At 27.0% G+C, this 20,665-nt stretch overlaps 1 protein-coding gene across 1 annotated transcript; it reads left to right on the forward strand.

Annotated features, from left to right (window-relative positions):
- Positions 1-1,321: 1,321 nt before the first annotated feature.
- Positions 1,322-19,904, forward strand: LOC135928517 (ras-like GTP-binding protein Rho1). The gene is made up of 6 exons (XM_065464977.1): positions 1,322-1,438; positions 1,524-1,569; positions 12,911-13,020; positions 17,632-17,745; positions 18,162-18,342; positions 19,551-19,904. The coding sequence occupies exons 1-6, from the start codon at positions 1,322-1,324 to the stop codon at positions 19,787-19,789; spliced, it is 807 nt and encodes a 268-aa protein (XP_065321049.1). The 3' UTR covers positions 19,790-19,904.
- Positions 19,905-20,665: the final 761 nt, after the last annotated feature.

A 20,665-nucleotide genomic window follows, 5' to 3' on the forward strand; every position in this document is an offset into this window, starting at 1 on the left:
AGGCAGCTAATATTGATGCTCTTTTGGGAGATAAAAATTATAAAAATAACATCACATGGTAAAGGTATATGGAGTTCAAAGACAAGGATTTTTTATGTGAAACTTTAAGTCGTGGATGCTTCTAGGAGATGTAAGTTCCCTTTCAATCAATGACGGGGAAATTTAGTAATTAGGAATTATTTATATGTTATATAATGGTTATATATAAAGATATTTATGATTTATATAATAATTTGTAAGGTTAACTACCTAACATATATAGATATTAACAATTATAGTAAGTATTTTCCGCTATAATTAAATTATGAATGTACATGTATAAATGAATTGTATGTTAGAATCACATATATTAAAGATATTATTGTGTAAAGATACCTATATATATAACCCTTTTTTCTTTATATTTCATGTTAATAATTGTATTATTTAAAATTTATATAATGAAATTACAAAAAATACCAAAAAATATTAATTTTCTAAACTTTAAATATTACATTTTGAATCATAAAACACGTTTCTGTATCATTATATATCATATAAAATTTCATTTAAGATAATCGATAAAAGTAGTAACAAAAATAAAAGTTTTTTATAAGTTAATAGTAATCTCTGAAAGTAAAATTAACAATAATATCATTTTCAGTGTTTAATGAATAAAATCAAATAAATGGTTTAAGTTAATAAATACTTGGATAAAGATAATAGAAAGATTTTGAGCTTTTAGTAATAAAAGAAATGCCAAAACAAAACAAAATAAGATAAAATATCATTATTTTGTTAAAATAAATTTAATATAATAATATTTTCATTAACCAGATTAAATCTTAGAACTCCTCATTTGTAGTTGGCATTTCATCACTCTTCTACTTCAATGCTATTAGCAATAAATTGAAATCATGATAATTATCTTCCATTTCTAGATATGATCATACTTATATTCCCATTTATTTACTTTTTGATTAAGTTAAATCTTGATTTCCAAATTTTTCAGAGGCTATATTAAATTCTAAATTATACAAATCTATGTTGTTGTTTAATAAATATGTTTAGTTAGTACATTTTTCTAAATTTTGATACATGTATCTGAGAATTTGCAGAATACATGTGAATCGTAGCCAATTTACCACAGCAGTCATTCTAAAACGCTATACCGGGTCGAAGCTAAAAAAATATTATTTATTAAAAATAATAATTATATGTAAATGATTCTCAGATTCACAGTTGCTCACATATGAATAGTTATAAATAGAGGGTTCTTTCGTTCTAATCTTTATTACTAATATTAGAAGCATCAATCCTTTTTTAAAATTTTGAAATTTTTATGAAAAATTTTAAAGAATTTCATGAAAAACTAAATTTTAAGATTTTATTTGTTGGTGATTCTGAATCGGGAAAAACATGCCTAATTGATAGAATAATTAAAAACTCATTTAACAAAGTTAAATATAGATATTGAATTGAAGTTCTTTATATTTATCTAGATTTATAAAAAAACAACATTTAACACCTTTATATATAAAAAGGAGCTAGAGAGTTATAAATTGCAAATTAATGTATGGGACACACCAGGTAATAATAAATTACATATAAATAATTTATAAGATATATGATTTATTACAGATAATCTTAAATATTAGTTATAAAAATATTTTTTTAATATAGTATTTGATATATATACATTCTAATAATTAAAACTAATCTAAATTGTATATCTGTGTTTTTTGGTAAACCTATTTTAATATAATTTTATTCCACTATGTTTAAATATAATAAATCTATATATAACAATTTATTTAATGATGTCATTTTGTCACATTCTTTCTAAATATTAAGAATATTTAATTAAGACATAACATACTTTAATATTATCACATTAGTTAACATAGAGAAGAGACATAATATTTTTGGACATTATTACAATATAAAATTGATCATTAAACCAAAACCATGATTCAAACATTTCAATGACAATGAACTGTATTTAGAATTACTATTACTCTTAAGAGAATAGTATATTTTAAAATTGATTTTATTCCAATTTTATAAAAAAAAATTTAATTGATAAAAAAATGAAGTATTTTTTCTAGATCTTCAATATTTTGCCCATTCCTTGCTACCTTTTTTATATTATAACTAAATTTAATTTTTCATTAGAATATAAAAAATTTATATTCATTTCTTACAGGCTCTTACTCAAATAATACTCTTATGCTCAGAGTTAGGTGAGTTATTAGAATATCTTAATTACAAGTATCTTATTAAAAATATCAAAAATATATAATATTGTATCTTTTTCCAAAAGAAATTATATTATCAATAAGCTAAAGATGAAATTAGATTTTAGACTACATCCAAATTACTTTTTTTAAAAAAAAATACCCAAAGTTGGAGGTTTACTTAACTTGATCCAACTTTGTGTTGAGTTTGTGAAATTGTACTTATTTTTATAGTTCAAGGTTGGGGGGAAGGTGGAAAGATTTCAGGTAGGTTGGATTTGTAAATATTTTAACTACAATTTTGCATTTAATTAGTGATGATAGTTTTATTTTATATTTACAATTCTGTTTGTTTAGAATTATTTTCTTATAAAATTATTAAAATAAAGATATATTTTTTTAAAATTTAATTTTCAAGTTGTTGCTATGTAATTAATTTTATGTTTGGATCAGGTCAATAAAATTTTTTTTTGTCTTATGGGTTTTTTAAGAAAACCGCATCTTGTAAGTCACTATTCAAACTATTGTTGAATGCGATGAGAAATTTAAGTGTATTTTATACAAGAGTAAAAAAGCTTTCAATAGCTAAATTCACATCTAAAAAATTTGAAACAGTAATCAAGTTAAGTCACATGAGTGTATGCAACAAAGGGGCAAATCCCCCCAACCCCCCCCCTCTCGAGAGTCAACAAATTCTGATGCCAGCAAAAATATTTTTCAAAAATATAACTGATTTCTACATCTTATTCATACATTCCAATTTGCATTTATTTATCACATTCACAGAAGAAATAAATACTCTAATATCATATTCAAATTTTGGTTTATTTATCTGCTATTTTAAAATTTCTCACAAATCATTTGAAACTTTTTCACTGCAAAGCTAAAGTAAAATAGCAGAAAGTATTATACTGGAACAAGGAAATTAGTGACAAATATATATGGCAAGTCTCATAAATTACATTGTTGAGTTAAAAGCTTAGCTATGAATTTAATATTTATCTGCCTCGACTTTCACAGGGCACACCTATCGTTCTAACATTATGGGGTCATTTGATGAATATTTTATAACTCATGAATGATAGTTTTTGACTAATCAGGCAGCACTTGCAAATATTATTACTATGGCAGAGTCCTTCCGAATCTATTTCAAATTTTGATAAGGGGAAAAAAATTAAATATTTGGCAGATTTTTATTGTCATGATTTTAAAGGATCTCATGTGCATTACTAACTGAATACAAACTATTGTATAAAAGGGTTAAATACAGTTGATAATATTTCTAAAAATGCTTTATTTTTACTTCTGCCAAAGAAAGAGCAGTTTCTTTTTTAACAAGAAATGCCAGAAAAGTAGTGTTGTTGAACGGTTCGATTTGAGTCTATTTTAAAATGCGGCTATATTTTAGCCAGAAAAGGTCGCATAGGTAATATATGTCCAAACCTTTGTGCCATTTATAAGAAAAATCTAAAAGCGGCTCAGATCAAACCATTTTTACAAAATTACTGAGAAGTACTACCTCTAAAAATAAATTGAATAGATGTTGGCCCTTCTTAATTCATATATGGAATTGACACCAAGCACCGATATCCTTGAAAAATTAGCTCAATCCCATAGAAGATTGAATTTTACATTGTAAATTTATAATATGCTTCTTAATAACACCATTTTTTATATCATGATTACCTAGTATTTTATATATGTTAGCGACAATGTGATTTTTCCAGCTATGCCCTATTTTTTTAGACTTAAAATAATTTTTGAGCGCGTTCTTTTAAATTTAAAGATCGTATTTTACTTGAAATGTATTCCATCATATGTGGAATAATACCTACCTTATAAATTTCAGACATGCCTTTGAAGCTTTAAACTTAATATAATTAAATTATTTATATTAGTTTTTCCATATATTTTTTATATAAATTATAAATGACTCAAAGGTTAACGGCGAAATTGCTTACAATTCATAAGATAGGTATTCCAAACATGATGACACATTTTCGGTAAAATCAGATTATAAACTTTAAAAAAAATGCGCTTCAAAAAAATGATTTAAATTTAAAAATAACACATTGCCGCTAACATAGATTCACACAATAATCTTTATAAACATTTTGGTGTATTAATTTATATTTCCAACATTTTTTAAAAAAAAATCAAAGGCTTTTTCGAGACATTTAATTTTATGATTCTCATACACATACAACCGAAATATACATTTAATATTTTATAATTAATTTCTATTTGAATTTGCTTAAATTTTCTTAAATAATTCCTAGAATAATTTTTATGAAAAATTAATTATCCCCTCCCCCACCTCTCACAGCTAGTTCTTGCATAGGCTCTTGAGTTAAGACTAGTGTTGTTAAACCGTTCATTCGTGCTAAATTTTTATAAACGGCGAACTAGATATTTTAGCCAAAAAAATATTTCTTAAGCCTCGAGATTTCGCTAATCGATGGCCAAACCTTTGTGCCATATATGACCAAAATCTTCAGGCTTGCTTGATATTTTCTGGATAACATATTGAGTTAACCGTTTTTTAAAAATCGGCTCATATCGAGCCGTTTAACAATAAGGAGTAAAAAGTTCAAGACATGTACGTAACCCCATCTATATTTACAACATAAACATTTATAGAGAAAAGATTATTATTTTTGATACAAGCTCATTTTCATTCGTGATATCATTGAATTAAACTATAATTTCAAAATAATACAATATTCAATATTTTTATTGTAAGAAATTTAATCGGAGTTTGAAATTTTTGGATATGGCCAAAATTTTCAGCAATTTTTTTTTTATAAAGGCCAAAAATCTATTAAAAATTTTATATCATGAAAGATTTGGAATTTTAAGGCAGAAAGGATAGGTTAAATTTTTAGTTTCTTTAGCAATATAATATAAAAGAGAATTGATTCTGTAAAAATAGCAAATAACATTCAGATAATATGTGTTCAACAAGAACATTTATATTATTATGTAGTCAGAATTTTCCAATGATAGAATAATAGGTTAATTATTCCTGAAAACTACAGTTTCCAAGGAAAAATACGATAATGCATTTTCAAATCAAAATTATATTTTAATTTACAGAAATATTAATTGTGTTTATTTTGACGCGTACCCGGGATAAAAGTAAAACATTTTTAAAAAAATATATAAAATGCTACTAGGTAAGTATTTTAGACAAATTCAAAGTTGAAAAATCATAGGGATTAGTGATCTGCATCGGGTCAAATTTTTCAAGCCCGAACCCGACATTTTTTTAAAAAAGTTTTGACGGCCCGGCCCCAATTTATTTAAATATAGAAATAAATTTTTTTTTTTTAAATTATCATACATAAAAAATAAACAATATATATCATATGGCGTCTAGTTTCTACTATATTTTTATTTTACATAAAAAATATTGGCCCCTTTTTAATTTAGATATATTTAAAAAATTTTACAAGATCAGACCCTACCCGAATTTATTTTAAGAAAAAATTAGTATCGACCCAAACCCTAAAACCCTGGGGCTATTTTTGTAGATCTCTAATAGGGATAAATATTAAATTTTTATTCCTACAATAGCAGTTTACAAAAATATATCTGCTTTTTTCTCACGGGAAAGGTTCAATCTCAAAGATCCACCACCTGGTTCCGCCCCTGCATTCATAACTTAATCTCCCTAAAATATTTATAAAACGATTATTATATTTTATAATATTAAACAATATATTTTTTAAAAATAATTAAAATATCATTGAAAGCTTTGTGCTTTTTAATAATATGATGGTGGTGGGTTTTTTTTACAATGTATTAAAAGGTATTAAAAAAAATTATTTCGATGGTAATAATTAATTTTTTTACTTTTATGGCTTTCTCAGAGCCAGACACTATTAAATTCTCGATTCTAATAAAATAATTTCTTCCCTTTTGGTAAAAAAAATATCATTTAATTTTCCCACTTTTTAAAAATGAATTAGTTTTTCCAAAGTAATATAAAAAAAATACAATAATAATATTCTTTTTAAAATTTATTTTATTACTTTGCAAACATTTTTTATTGCGGGAACCAGAAATTTCAAGCGTTTAGAAGTGTAGGAGAAAACTTTAAAACCGGAAATATAGGATTTATAGGAAACTAGAGATTACTAAAAGGATATTTTTTTTAAAATGCGAAAAATTTCATCCCATTCCTCGACAAATACTGCAGATGGAAATATCCCTGTTTCTCAACCTCATAGGATTTTTCATTCTAAACTTATCATTTAATAAAATCTAATGATGATGTCCCACTTCTTTATTTACCTCTTTTACCTCATTTTTTTTTATAAAATCAATTATTTAGAGTTTTAGCTTACATTATATATAATAACAATAATAAAGGAGAACTTAAATACAATTAGAACAAAAAGGAATAAATTAAAAAGATAATTATAATAACATAATCATTAGGGGTACCACAAAAATTTTGGAGTCCTATATAGGACCCATCTCCATAATTTGAGGCTCCCATATGATTTTTTTGCGGGGATGTCTTTGGTCACCTTTATAGATGAATAAATTTACAAATATTTTTTCTTTGAAAATTTTACCTATCCTAATTAAATTTGCGATTACTTATATAATTATAATTAATATTTTTATTTTGTATAATGTAAGTTTAAACGCTTTTGTCTCCGCAAGTGATATACCCCTTAATCATCCTCCCTAAAATGATTATATTTGATTCATTAGATCTGCAAAAAATACGAATCATATAATTGCTCCAACATGAATTTTATGAAAATATTTTCAAAAGATAAAAATAAAAAATATTAATTTTTAAAATTCCACAAGGAATATGTTAAATATCATTTAAGAATAATTTTTTCGAATCGAATAAAGGAAAATCTATATTTCAAATATATATATCTTTTTATTATTTATCCATATTCGGTTCAAATTTTAAAGAATAATTTTAGTGTTGTTAAACGGCTCGATTTTAGCCTATTTTTAAAAACGGTTAATTCAATATTATAGCCATAAAAAATTACCTAAGCCTCGAGATTTGGCTCATCGATGTCCAAACCTTATGTCATCTATGGGAAATATCTTCAGGCTTGCGTAATATTTTTTTGGATAAAATTTTCAGTTAGTCGTTTTTAAAAATCGGCCTAAAACGAGCCGTTTAATAACACTAAATAATTTTGTTATTTTTTATTCTTAAAATACGAGAATCACAATGAATAATTCGTTAAAAATTATACATCTCATCACATTAGGATTAAATTGACATATTTTCTTTGTTAATTTCGCGTTTTTTTTATAAAAAAAATATAATATTTGATTTAAGGATTTATGATGCTATACAATAATTAATTATACACATTCAAATCAAATTTATTTACGTGAAATATTTTTTAGTTTAGTTATTTAATAAATTTTGTATTGAATGAATATTATTTTAAAAAAATTTACACTATAACAAAGATCAAAGATTTTTTTATATATATAATCTAAAACTCAACTTCCATCATATATAAAAAGATAATCGAATTTTAAGTAACAAAAAAAAATTTCATTTTATTTAAATTTAATAAATAAAAGAAGTCCTTATCACTTCTCTCACCTCCTTTGTTAATGTTAATGCACATTGACACGTTTTCACCTATGATATATTAATATAATTAATCTTAAATTAATATTTCGGGTTATGATGGCGAAATGGGAATTAGTTGTGTATACGATACGATATTAAGAATTATTTAATTTTTTTTTTAAAAAAGTGTTTTTAGGATGAAAAATTCTATGAGAATGGTAAATAGGAATTTCAGGATTTCTTCTGCATTATTTATCGACGGATAGGGGTTTTTCAGGTATACTTCGTTGTGTAGGAAAAAACCTAGATCGAAACATTTTATCATAGCCGTCTTTCAAGCTACTTGTATATTACTTATATACTCATAATGATTATACTTTAATCGAATTATTCGATTCAAAAATACGAATAAATAAAAATAATAGTTGATTACTCGTATATATTTGAAATTATTCGCAACAATTAAAATTATTGACATATATTGGTAATTATTCTTAGGTCTTCATCATGTTCCTTGTGGAACTTTTTATTTTTATACTCTTATCTCCTCATAATCTTCCTTTGAATTTTAAAAAAAAATTTAATTTTTCAAATCAAATCGAATATTCGATGAATGCAAATTAGGGATTATTTGTTCGAATATACGAATTAGAGATCTGTATATCCCGGTCCGACCCTCCTGGGGTCCAAATTGGCTCGGGTCTGGGATGGGTTTATTTTAAAAATAATATCGGTTCTGGGTATTTGGCCGTGGAGCAAATCTCTAATATGAATTATACCATTATTTGATTCAAATTATCAAATTCAATACGAAATACAGTAATTGAATTCCTATTTTTGATAGTCATAATTATATAAACTTAACAATTTAGGTATATGGATTGAAATATTTGCCTTAGAGGTGGTAATTTGGGAGAGGGCAAGTTGCTATTTATAGCAAGTGTTCAAAAAGGTCTAATATAATAATTTCCCAAGAGCCTTGCAACCCTAACCATCGTTACGGGAAGATTTATATTCAAACGTATTTTTAAAAATGTGTCCGTATTCTCCTGATCTATAATAATTTTTTTTATACGGAATTATGCTTTTTCGTAGAAATGAACTATGTTACAACGCTACCAACATGTTTGCACTTCGTTTTTCGCGAAATGTTGGCATAACAAAATTGTTAGGATCAAGAAGCCTTGAGTTTTTCTACCCTCCTTTACACCAGCCCCCCCCCCCATTCCCGATAAAGAAATTATTTCGAATTATATTCTTTTAAAATGGTAATAAAATAGATAATTATTTTTTAGCCAGATGGCATGGTGTTTTTTATATTAAAATCGTTCACCTGTAAAATTGATCGAAGTTGCTTTAAATTGGAAAATCCTATAAGAATAAAATGACGCTGACGATACATCAAATTCTCGAAATATAATGACATCTATAATTAATTACTAACCAATTTCATGAAATTTTTCTGATTATGAAGTTTTTTTTTTACCCCCTTAAATTCACTGACATATAATAATACCTAGACTGACGATGCATTCATTAAAAGTGTACATCAATAAAACAGCTGGGGACGCCATTTTGGTTACCCGTATCATTATTAAAATTTTTAAACGAGAGGCCAATCTATTCCTAAGTATGACGCAAACTTTATTAAGGTATTGCCTGATCATCGAGATAATAAGGAAGCAAGCTATCGATTTAATAGTAGTTTTTAACATGAGAATAATTATTATATGAATTGCCAAGATGGCGGATCCAGCTGATTTGCATTCAACGACGCCTTCAAATGCATTATGCTTAATAGGAAAAAAAAATTGTCCGGCCTTCTTTTAAATAATTATATTTAAATATTAATAACTTTTATATTTTTTTAGTTATAATTCCTCTTTATATTTTGCGAGAAATTGGTTGGCTGGCTTTCAAAGTATTCCTTCGGGAAAGAAAAAATCTACTTTTTTGAAGAAACAAATTAAGAAACGCCAATTGTAATTTTGATTCATAAAAATATTATCGTTTCAAGGCGTAGTGAGTGTAACCCCTCCCCCCCCCCTCATTCAGAAATTTGTATTTTTTTATAATTAAAATTTTTTACCTATATATCATACGCCTTCCTCTGCTCCTCTTACTAATGTCTATATAATATGTCACTATAAACAAACATTTAAAAGGAAAATGATTATTTTAAATAGTGATTAATTCAAAATTTTCAAGGGAAAATAAATAATTTTAATCGTTTCTTTAAATGAAATTCCCCAAATATAATCCTTACAATGTTCTTTAGTAAATGAACTCAAAAGTCCTGCTATAAAATTATTGGTGGAAAATACTCTTAATATTGGTTTCCCTCCTCCGTAATGTCCTGGATAGGGCTGAAAAGCTTTAAAACGACACGATTAAGATTTTGGCTAAAATAATTTTGTGTAAACCTAGATATTTGATCATATATAGCAGATAGGTTTCGCCCAACCATTATTTGAATTTTTTTTTGTCATTTTAAACCTTTTGGGGGGGGGGCATGATATCAATTTGATACCACTTGCAAAATATTACAATTAACCTTAATGAGCTGAGCACTTTTTATGAAAACCACCTAATTATTAAAAAATTATATAATAACCTATATATGCAAAATGTAACTACATAAAGTTATATTATTTTTGAGACAAAAACTAATCCTTATAGAGCATTTATGCCTCTCAATTTTTGTTCTTGATTCTGAATTCTAGTCAGAATAGCGGCCTGGACACCATTTTTTTTTTTTAATGATAGATTTTGACATAATGTGATAATATCTTTTAAATTAGTTTCTAGATTGTTCTTATATGCCCACTTTTTTTAAAAAATCTAAAAATGAACAGATATTTTGAATTTTAAAAAGACAAAAGACGAGTCTTTATGAATTTTAAAATGTAAAGAAGCGACAAATTAATTTCGATTATTAAAATCAGATTAAATAAATGTTTATTTGCTTGACGCCTCCTGATGCGGGTAAGGGGGGTGGGTGATTATGATACCCATTAAAATATATAATAAAATCAAAGATTTATCGGCAAATTTTTTTTTTGCCCCTGAGAAGGGTTAAATAATCTTATTGCAATATCTTGTTATTTATATTTTATGAGAAATTTTCATGCAGCATATGAATTATTAAAAGGTTCTTTATATGATTTTCCGTCTAGTTAATTGAAAGCACCAATTATATGTTAACCTAAACGCGTTGAGAAACTAAAAAAGGCCTGCCTTATTCATTTTTAGAGTTTTAAAAGGAGTTAACCATTTCCTGTAAATCTTTCTAGAGGATGTTCCGGTTACCGAACCCTGAAGAAGAGTCCTGCATTCGCGTTAGCGCGAATTCGCTGCGGCGTATACAAAATATGCTATATTTTTATGTCCTTCACCGCAAACTTTACCAAGATAAATCAAATGATTTTTTAAAATTTGCGCTTTTTATATTTCTTCCCTCGTTATCCTCCTCTTCCTTTCAATTAAAAAGTTTTTAAACTATTATTTAATTTTTTTTTAAAGTTTATTTTACATGATCAAATCTGTTCATGTAAGGTATTACATAAAATAAAAATGTATAACTTATTATTAAGACTGTAAATGATGAGAATCAGGATATCTTTTTTAAATAAAAATAATTGATAAATATACCCTTTACCTTCTTCCTCACTCATGACAAGCACGCCATGTTTTCTATTATTTAGTTACGATATTCAATATAATTTTTATGCATAAATGTAATATACTTAACTTACTAAAAAAAATTAAATTCATTTCATTTAGAATTATTTTAAAATAAAGAAAGAGAAAGATTCATAACTGTTTATTAAAATATGCGTGATGCTAATTTTTTAAATATAAATATCTTTTTTTTAAAAAAAAAATGTAATAACATTGTTTATAAAAAATTCCTATTATTTTAATTATAATTTGAAAATCTTATTTAGAATTTCCCATCATCCCCTTCCCTTTATAAATAATTCCATTTTTAATACACTAAATACTTTTAGCAAAGGCCCCCAGAAACTTTATTCTAGGTGGTATATATATTTTTTGGAAAATCACTTAGTGTGCTATGTAATAGTATCATATAAGTCAAACAAACTGTTCAATTATTTTTTATTTTATATAAAAAAAATATTCTGTAAAATCCTTTTGCGTTTATATTTCTAGTAATAATTCCACCAGTATCATACTATTGCTAAATTACTCAATTTTAAAAAACGGCTTACCCAATATTTTAGCCAAAAAATATTACGCAAGCCTAGAGATTTGGTTTATAAATGGCTGAAAGGTTATAATAAAAACCTTAATTTTAAAATTGGCGAAATTGACCCTTTAACAAATCAAAATTGCATGAAGTTCACATTCAAGCGAAAGCATTGGAGATACACGATTTGCAAATTATTTTTCCACCTGGGAACGTATGGACGTCCATGTTTGACTAGCTCTTGTTGGAGCCCTGAGAATTCCATTTAGAACCGAGCCCGTTTTCTAAATACTTGAATAAAATAAATAAAACAAAAATTACTAATTCATTTGTTCAATTACTTTCATTTGTTCTAATCCTGATCCCGAAAAAAAGGCGAAAACATCATTTTATACATTTTTTTTTAAAACTCCTGGTCCCAATTTTTTTTTCAAAAATTGCAATTATCTTTAAGATAACCTCTGTCGTTGATAAATAGCCATTATACCGAAAAATAAAAAAATTTTGACGTGTATATAATACAGGAACTAATTTAATTGTAAAAAAAATGATAACGTAAGCCTAGCACATATTATATCTATGGAGGGGGGGGGGGATTTTTTTTTACCTAATTAGATTTCACTCACAATTGAAATACAGATTTGGTTTTGGGGGAGAAAAAATAAACAAATAAAATACTTTATATTTTAAACCAAAATTTTAAATAAAATGGCTATTTATTGGCCTAGGTAACGTGTGTAAGCTTCAGGTTTTCATTCGAGTATCCTAATATCATAATGGCTTCTCATTTTTTTTTTGAATTTGGGTCATGCCCGACCCCATATTCAGATCTTTAGATTATAACTTTTCCAATTTGTTCGCTTAAAGCACATATAATGTATATAACATTATTATATAAAAAAAATAAAATATTAGGCTCGGCTGATTGCGATTCTATCAGACCCCTGGCTTACGCCGATACAGATTTAGTCATGTTGTGTTTTTCGGTCGTATCACCTCAATCCCTTGAATCTCTTCGTACTAAAGTTTAAAAAATCGAAAAATGATGCATATTTTATTTTAAATTTAGATTTACAAATATCTAAAAAGAGAGTAGGCCGTGTCCTGGCGTGTCTTATTTATAAGCAATCTTCTGTTTAACCGTTTTCATAAAACAAATATCTAAATAGAGAGTAGGCCGTGTCCTGGCTTGTCTTATTTCTAAGCAATCTTCTGTTTAACCGTTTTCATAAAAGGAAAGAAATTTACCTCGTCCAAATAAGACGAATCAGGACAACGCGCCGTAATATTTTATTTTAGCCTTAGCAAAACCTTTAAGCCTTTTCCCATTTCCAAGCCCCCGCACCTATTTTTTTTAAAAAAGGATTTTTGGTCTTGAGGATTTAGTTTATTTTCATTTTTGAGCCCAGCCCGGATATTTAAAATTTTAATCATCTTTAATAATTTTAAAGAATAATTATTTTTAGGCTTGGCCCGTGTTTTGTAAACTGTTATTTTTTAAGTCCTGATCATGCCCATATATTTTAAAATTATATCATTTGGCTCGCTAATATTACTAGAAAATTAAATTAGAATTAAAGAATTTCTTTAAAACTATTATAAAAATAATTACAGAATTAATCAAATAAAACTCTTAAATTTAAGGGGGGGGGGGGGAAAGAAGAATTTATAAAAGTTTTAATAAAATCCAAAAAACTATTTATTTATTGTTTTTTTTTTAAATTAAAAATATTAGTAAAATAATTGAATTAGTTTTTTTCCGGCTATGTTTTATTTTATCAACTTTATATCATTTTTTAAAATTTTAAAAATCTGGTTATTCTGGAAATATATTCCTGAATTGTAGGCAATTTTGACGTTAGCCTTCATAATTGATCAAAAAATATGCCCATATTTCGGTAGTATATATTATATTTTTATTTCTTACAAAAAAATTTAATAAATATATATTATAAAAAATTTATACCGGTGCGCCAATTTAATCCGTCTATGTTGATAGCGGCTGAAATGCAGTTCACCACCTGCCGCCGATTAGATTTTTAAAACTGGCGTCGGCCGCCGATAGATCGTCAACGCGCAGATCTAATTATTATATATTTTAGAAAATAATATCCTCATACAATTTACACTAATTTTATTGATTCAATAAATCACAGTTCTAAAAATTTCTTCAACCTCGTCATACATAATATGACTTACAATAGCACCCCCATACAATTTTTAACGCGATTTTCTTAATTGATAGCATTTATAGTAGACGCGATTTGCTAAGGCGATGCGAAATTAATCGCTGCTTAATTTACAAAAGCAAGCCAATAATAGGTGTAATACCTAAATTCGGAGCTAAATGATGAAATCGCAATTTATGTGTATTTCAAAAAGTATTGTAGCTGCGACTAATTTTGTTGCAAGACTCGGGATTTGACAATCAGATGTCCAAAACTTTCTGCCATCTATGAGCAAAGATTTCCAGACTTACATAATTTATTTTCGTTAAAATTTTAATCGGGGGGGGGGGGGGAAGGGGGCTTTTTAGCAACACTAGCTCCTTACGAATCAACCTGTGATTTCACTAACTTTTAATTTATAGCTTGAGCAAAATCTCGCTTACTATAAATGCAACGCCCGTTCCAAAAATAATTCTATTTTAGAAGAACCGCGAGAGATTAATTCATTTTGGAATGGTACACCGATTTCAAGCTCTGCTTATCGTTCCATTTTCATTCACAATCTTTATTAATTTAAAATATACGCGCTCCCATCATTCCACATTTGAGTCAGTGACATTTGATCCTTATTTTTGTGTGTATAATATTCTATTATAAATAAAATATTATAAACGCACGCGGCGACATTATTCAACTCCCACCACCACACCTTTTGTCTAAGTAATATAATGATAGAGATAAATGTTAATGAAAAAAAACCTTGTTATGAACTATTATTTAACTCCTATTGTAATATTTATAAACTATTTATACCTTATGGTTAAAATTTATATTTCGCGTGAGAATTAGATAATTATGTTTATTTTCATTTTTTTTTCCTTTCTAATAATGGAATTATTATTTTTAAATATAATATTATATAAAAAATTTGATAAAATAAAAAGAGTGGGAAAGAAATTAAGAGAATAAAATATTATTTAAGATTTGATCCTTTTTTTGCACGGTGAAGTGGAATGGTCTGTAAAAGCTAATTATTTTTTTGTGTATTTGATTTAATTGTTAAAACATCTGACTTTCTTTTTTTTTAAAAAATTAAAACCTGATTATTTATTGTAGGTAATATAACTAGCTTCCTTAAGAAATTTTTATTTTATGGAGTACTTAGTATAAAAAACGAAAAAATTTAAGTGTTTTTTATTAAAGAAAGCTTTTTATTCTAATGAATTTATTTTTTAAATATAATTTGTTTGTTTATAATGTTATTTAGTTGATAACTTTATTTTAGAAAAAAAATAGATTGCATTTGCGAGCCTGGCTCGGTTACTTTTACCGGGCATATTTAAATTTTCTTTAAATATACCCGGACCAGGCCGAATATTTTAAATTGTCATTATTAGCTATAAAAATTAAATATAAAGGTAAATATATTTATTATAAAATCTGGGCCGGTCCTTAAAATATAAAACCCAGTCAGGGCCGAAATTTTTTTTAAATAAAACCTGGCCAGGCCTTGCATTTGGTACCTCTGCAGGTCTCTTCATAATTTTTAATTAAACATTAAATAATATAGTTTTATTCAATTAGTCTATAAAACAAATTTTGCAACAATAGAAAGAAAGGAAGAAAAAGATATGTATTTTTAAAAATAAAGATTTGAACGTTTTGGCGGTAGCAGAGTGTCGCTAAGCGGCTTTCCAATTTTTTTTCCGTATTAAACATTACAACATTTCTGAATGTTTTGCGAAAACGGGAAGGGGTATCAATTAGTTTTGTTAAACAGCTCAATTTGAGCCGATTTATAAAAACGGCTAACTCAATATTTTATCCAGAAAAATATTATGCAAGCCTAAAAAATTTGCTCATATTTAGCACATAGTATTGAGCATCTATTGGCAAAATCTAGACACTTAGGCAATATTTTCCTGGCTATTATGTTGAGTTAGCCGTTTTATAAATCGGCTCAAATCGAGCCGTTTAACAACTAGTATCAATAACCAATAAATAACAAATTTACTCGTGCAAAACGAAGTTCTTACTTCCGCACCTTTCCAAGAGTCTAAAAAGCTTTTAAAAAAAATTGATTGGTTATTTGTTTGATTCATCATCCCTACAAATATAAATAACTTATAAACTGGTAAACTGGTAAATTATTTGTATTTAATCTTTATTTTTAAAGGATTTAGCCTTTCGTTTATATTTTAGATAATATTATATAAAATGTTTTTGCCTTTGTTCTTGTATACCATGATAAATTATCATACTTAAGATATTATAAATCTACGCATTCTTGTTGAGTCAAAAAAAAAAAGAAATACATTGGAAAGTAATCTTTTTTAAAAAGGCAATTCCCTTTTTTTCAGATCCAAACAAAGACAATACCTTTCTTTTATAAATCATAAATAATTATTTTTAAAATTTTATATATAAATTAATTTCATATATTTTTGGTTCCCTATTTTTAATCTCTCAGAATTAAAATTGAAATTATGCAGTGAAAAAAAAAATCCCTTACACGCTCAGAAAAAAAATATTGAATCATCAGATAAAAAAAAATCTTAATTACCAAAATAAATAATAATTGCCCAAATACAAAATGGAAATTGCTCAGATTAAAAATGAATCATTTAGAAAATCATAGATTTAAAAAAAAAAATTCCTAAAATTCAGTTATAATTCTTAGCTTTAAACCCGTGTCCTAAGTCAGCTTAATACTAGATAGGCAAAAAAGCAAAAAAAAATTTACAAAAAAAACACATAAACAGAAAAACGAGAAAAAATAAGATAACAATGCCACCAAACCTCAATAGGGTATCCTTATTCAGAAACTTTAACCTATACTAATTTGCAAATAAATATCCTAATTAAACCGACCTAGGACATGGCCTAAATATTATTTTTTAGGTTTGAGCCATTAAGGGGAAAACGTTTTAATTTTTTTTAAGCGATATAGTATAAATTTTTACCAGAGTTTACCATTTTCTAAAAATCTTCAAAGATCCTTGCTCTTTTGAAGATCATGTGAAGATTTTTTGGTAATAAAAAATTTTTGAGCAAAATGAAAAATGTCATTTGTAAAAAAAATCTTCTTTGAGCTTGTTAAGATTCGGGTTAGCTTGAGCGCTTAGGATCGTTTGAGATGTTTTGCTGAGTGATTCAACTAAGAGTGTTCGCAAGCAATTTTGAGAATTTATCGATTTTGATTTTATATCGCTAGGGCTGAAGATAAGCTTACTATTTAAATATTTGAACGAATAATTCCGAATGATAAGATAAAAAATAGTAGATTTTCTTTTATTCGTATTCGATTTCAATAGTTTTATGTATTCGTAAAACACGAATTGGATCGAATAACGAATAGTTCTGTTTAGGTATATTTGAAATTAATGATATTTTCAGACCTTTCGATTATACTTGTTTTTTTTCTTCAAATATATATTTATATATATTTGAATTTGTTATTGTAATCAGTGGATCCCAGAAATTAACTCCTATTGCCCTCGTATACCTTTAATTCTCATCGGTTGCAAATCTGATTTGAGACACGATCCTAGCCTTAAGGACAAAACTGTTACCTATTCTCAGGTAATTAATAAAATATATTATTTTTTAGTATAGATTAAAAGTGACTTTTAAAATACGAGTAAATTAGAGCTGTTATTATCTTCCGTTCGCCCATTTTGTTATGGCTTACTTCCTGCCACCCCTTAATGTTCAATTTTCCTGGGACCAATTTCCTGCCTATCATATTATCATAAAATTTATATTTTGGCTGCAACTTTAAGAATTGGTTTGGATTTTTATTAATATTTTTTTTGCTGGGTGGAATTATTATTTTTTGATCCTGATCGATGTCGACAATTTTTTTAATTGAATAAGTGACCTTTTTTCAAATGCATATTGCTTACTTTCTTTCCTTCGGTTCTATTTTAATCGATGTCACTTTCATTTTTTCTTAAAAATAAATTATTTATAATTATAATCTTAATTTATTAATCCAGGCATCAAATTTACACAAATCTCTAAACGCGTTAACTTACATCGAGACATCGGCCGTTCTAAATCTACTCAACTTTAGCACGCCTAACCCTGAATCCTGCAATGAATTTTCCAATTTTTACTCTATGCCGTTGCAATATTGTCCAGATCCGATCTCCATATCCTTGCAATACATACTCACTGGTTAACTTTCACTTTTTTAAAAAAAATAAGATATATCACCATTCACCTGTATAACGTGAAATTTTTTTGAAGGTTTGGATCGGTATCTATAAACAGCCAGTTTGATCTTCTCCAATTAATATCGAAACGTTTTGGATTAGAAAGTTTATCCCAGAGACCTGGCTGCCATATAATGTAAAATTCGGGCATGGCCTTAAAATATTAGATACTTCAACATTTCATGCCGGGTCCTAAAAATAATTTATAAGAACCCGGGCCGGTATAATGTTGCTCAAAAAAAATCTAATAGTATATATTTGAAGGCTTCATTCATTTAAGTATAGGCTTCTTCTTTTTTTCGAAAAGGCACATGATACAGTAAAAAAATAAACATAACAATCGGTAAATACATAATTATAAGTTTTTTAGAATATCCAATATATGAAAATATTAATAAAATTCATCAGTAGAGGGGTGCCAACTGTATAGATTTAATTGGGATTCCGGCTAATGATAATTTATGTCCTTCCTTAGACATTATATAACAGTTTATTGAAGTTCGACCAATTCATATTATGAATTTTTTTTTATTAGATATTAACCCTATTATTCCATATCTGGCTACCCTTAACCACACCTTGTATGAAAATATTACTAAAATTCATCAGTAGAGGTGTCCAACTGTATAGGTGTAATTAGGTTTTTGGCTAATGATAATTCATGTCCTTCCTTAGACATCATACAACAGTTTATTAAACTCAGGCCAATTCAGATTAAACAATTTTTTAATTCCCTTTCCATTAATTTATAAAATACAAGTGCAAAATTAAAAATAAATCAAAATTTTGGAATTTCTAGCCCTTTCGGAAGGTTTAAAAAACCCCGTCCGAGCTACATATTATTTGGGACAGGTTCCAACATTGATTATAGGTCTCTTATTCATCACATTTAAAATTGGTGTTTTTTTTTGAAGGGGAGGCATCGATGACTTATGTTTTAACTTCTGAGTTTAATTCTACAGAAAGATAAGCTGCGTAATTTCTATGACAAGGCGTTAATAGATTTTAAGTGAAGCTCTCCACTATCATTAAGCCTTCTCTCAATTTAATTTTTTCAACAGAGGGGCTCACAGTTACAATTATGTGATCTTATAAACATTTCAATTTTTAGCCTTATTCTTTTGGCAACTATTATTATGTTATATTTTATAAAATTAATAAAAATAAAAGGTATTCCCAAAAAAATATTGTTGACAAAGTTACATCTCAAGGAAGGGGGTTCAATTATTTCTCATTTTACTCCTGACAACGTAAAACATAAATATGACAAACACGTGAAGCCCTTAATTTGCATGCCTAACCTTTTTCGTTTCAAATTTTGGAGATACATTAGAAGGAAAGTTTGCAAAGATCGTAACGATATTATTATGATGCGCGAAGAAAAGGGGAACGAAAGCCCTAAATGTTAACGCCTTTTACTAGATTACCGGTCGCATTTAATCATTTATAATCAATCGAATTTTTTATTTTTATATATATATAAAAATATACTTTTATCGTATTATTTAAATACTCTTTCGCGTGTATGTGAGTCTCCTTAGATATCCGTGTATTGAATTTGTTTAATTTATTTAAATAAAATTTATATATTCTTACTTATCGCATTTTATTCAGTGTTGCCGGTGTTGTTAAACGGCCCTCGATTTTTAAAAAATAGCGCTATTAAGATTTTAGCCAAAATAATGTTATGTAAGCCAGGAGATTTTGCTCATAGGTGACACAAAATTTTAGATCTCTATATGCTAAATCTCGAAGCTTATTTCTTATTCTTTCGGCTAAAATTTTAATCGGGCCGTTTTCAAAAATCGTTTGTAAAAGGTATCAACTACGTGATCCACGGAAACAAATGCAAGAGAGGGCATCTGTCTAATTCACTAGTTTCCTGCATGTCTATTTAAATAATGTACTAATAACTCTCTATCACTTTGTATGTGTCTCCAAATCGTTTGGGTCATATGAAAAATACACCCTCTTACAGTTATTGGTGAAAATGAATGAATAAAGACATTTATTTACGCCTGCTCAAAATCCGTCATTACAGATATAGGATTTAGATTATTTTGTAATTTTTTTTTTCTAATCCAAGACCCTTATAAAGGTAATCAGGGTTTTATTCGGTAATAGCGTAAAAATTATGCGTATAATCCTATGATATAGGATATGGAGGGTCCAAAGTTGGTAAAAAATTAAGGGGGTTGCCTTAAATGGCCATCTGCATACCAGTACTGCTTTTCGCCATCAATGTAAGGTTTTGGGCGGTGAATATCAAAATTATTCAATTCCGG

Source organism: Gordionus sp. m RMFG-2023, chromosome 4 (assembly GCF_954871325.1).
Source record: "Gordionus sp. m RMFG-2023 chromosome 4, tfGorSpeb1-WG-v2, whole genome shotgun sequence".
Taxonomy (NCBI): domain Eukaryota; kingdom Metazoa; phylum Nematomorpha; class Gordioida; order Chordodea; family Parachordodidae; genus Gordionus; species Gordionus sp. m RMFG-2023.

What these genes read in the sequence shown, in the direction of transcription:
- LOC135928517 (XM_065464977.1), top strand. Translation starts at nt 1,322, where the DNA reads ATGAAAAATTTTAAAGAATTTCATGAAAAACTAAATTTTAAGATTTTA. An exon ending in TAATGTATGGGACACACCAG is followed by an intron (nt 1,570 to 12,910) that starts GTAATAATAAAT and finishes ATAAAATATTAG; the next exon opens with GCTCGGCTGATTGCGATTCT. An exon ending in AAACTGTTACCTATTCTCAG is followed by an intron (nt 17,746 to 18,161) that starts GTAATTAATAAA and finishes TTATTAATCCAG; the next exon opens with GCATCAAATTTACACAAATC.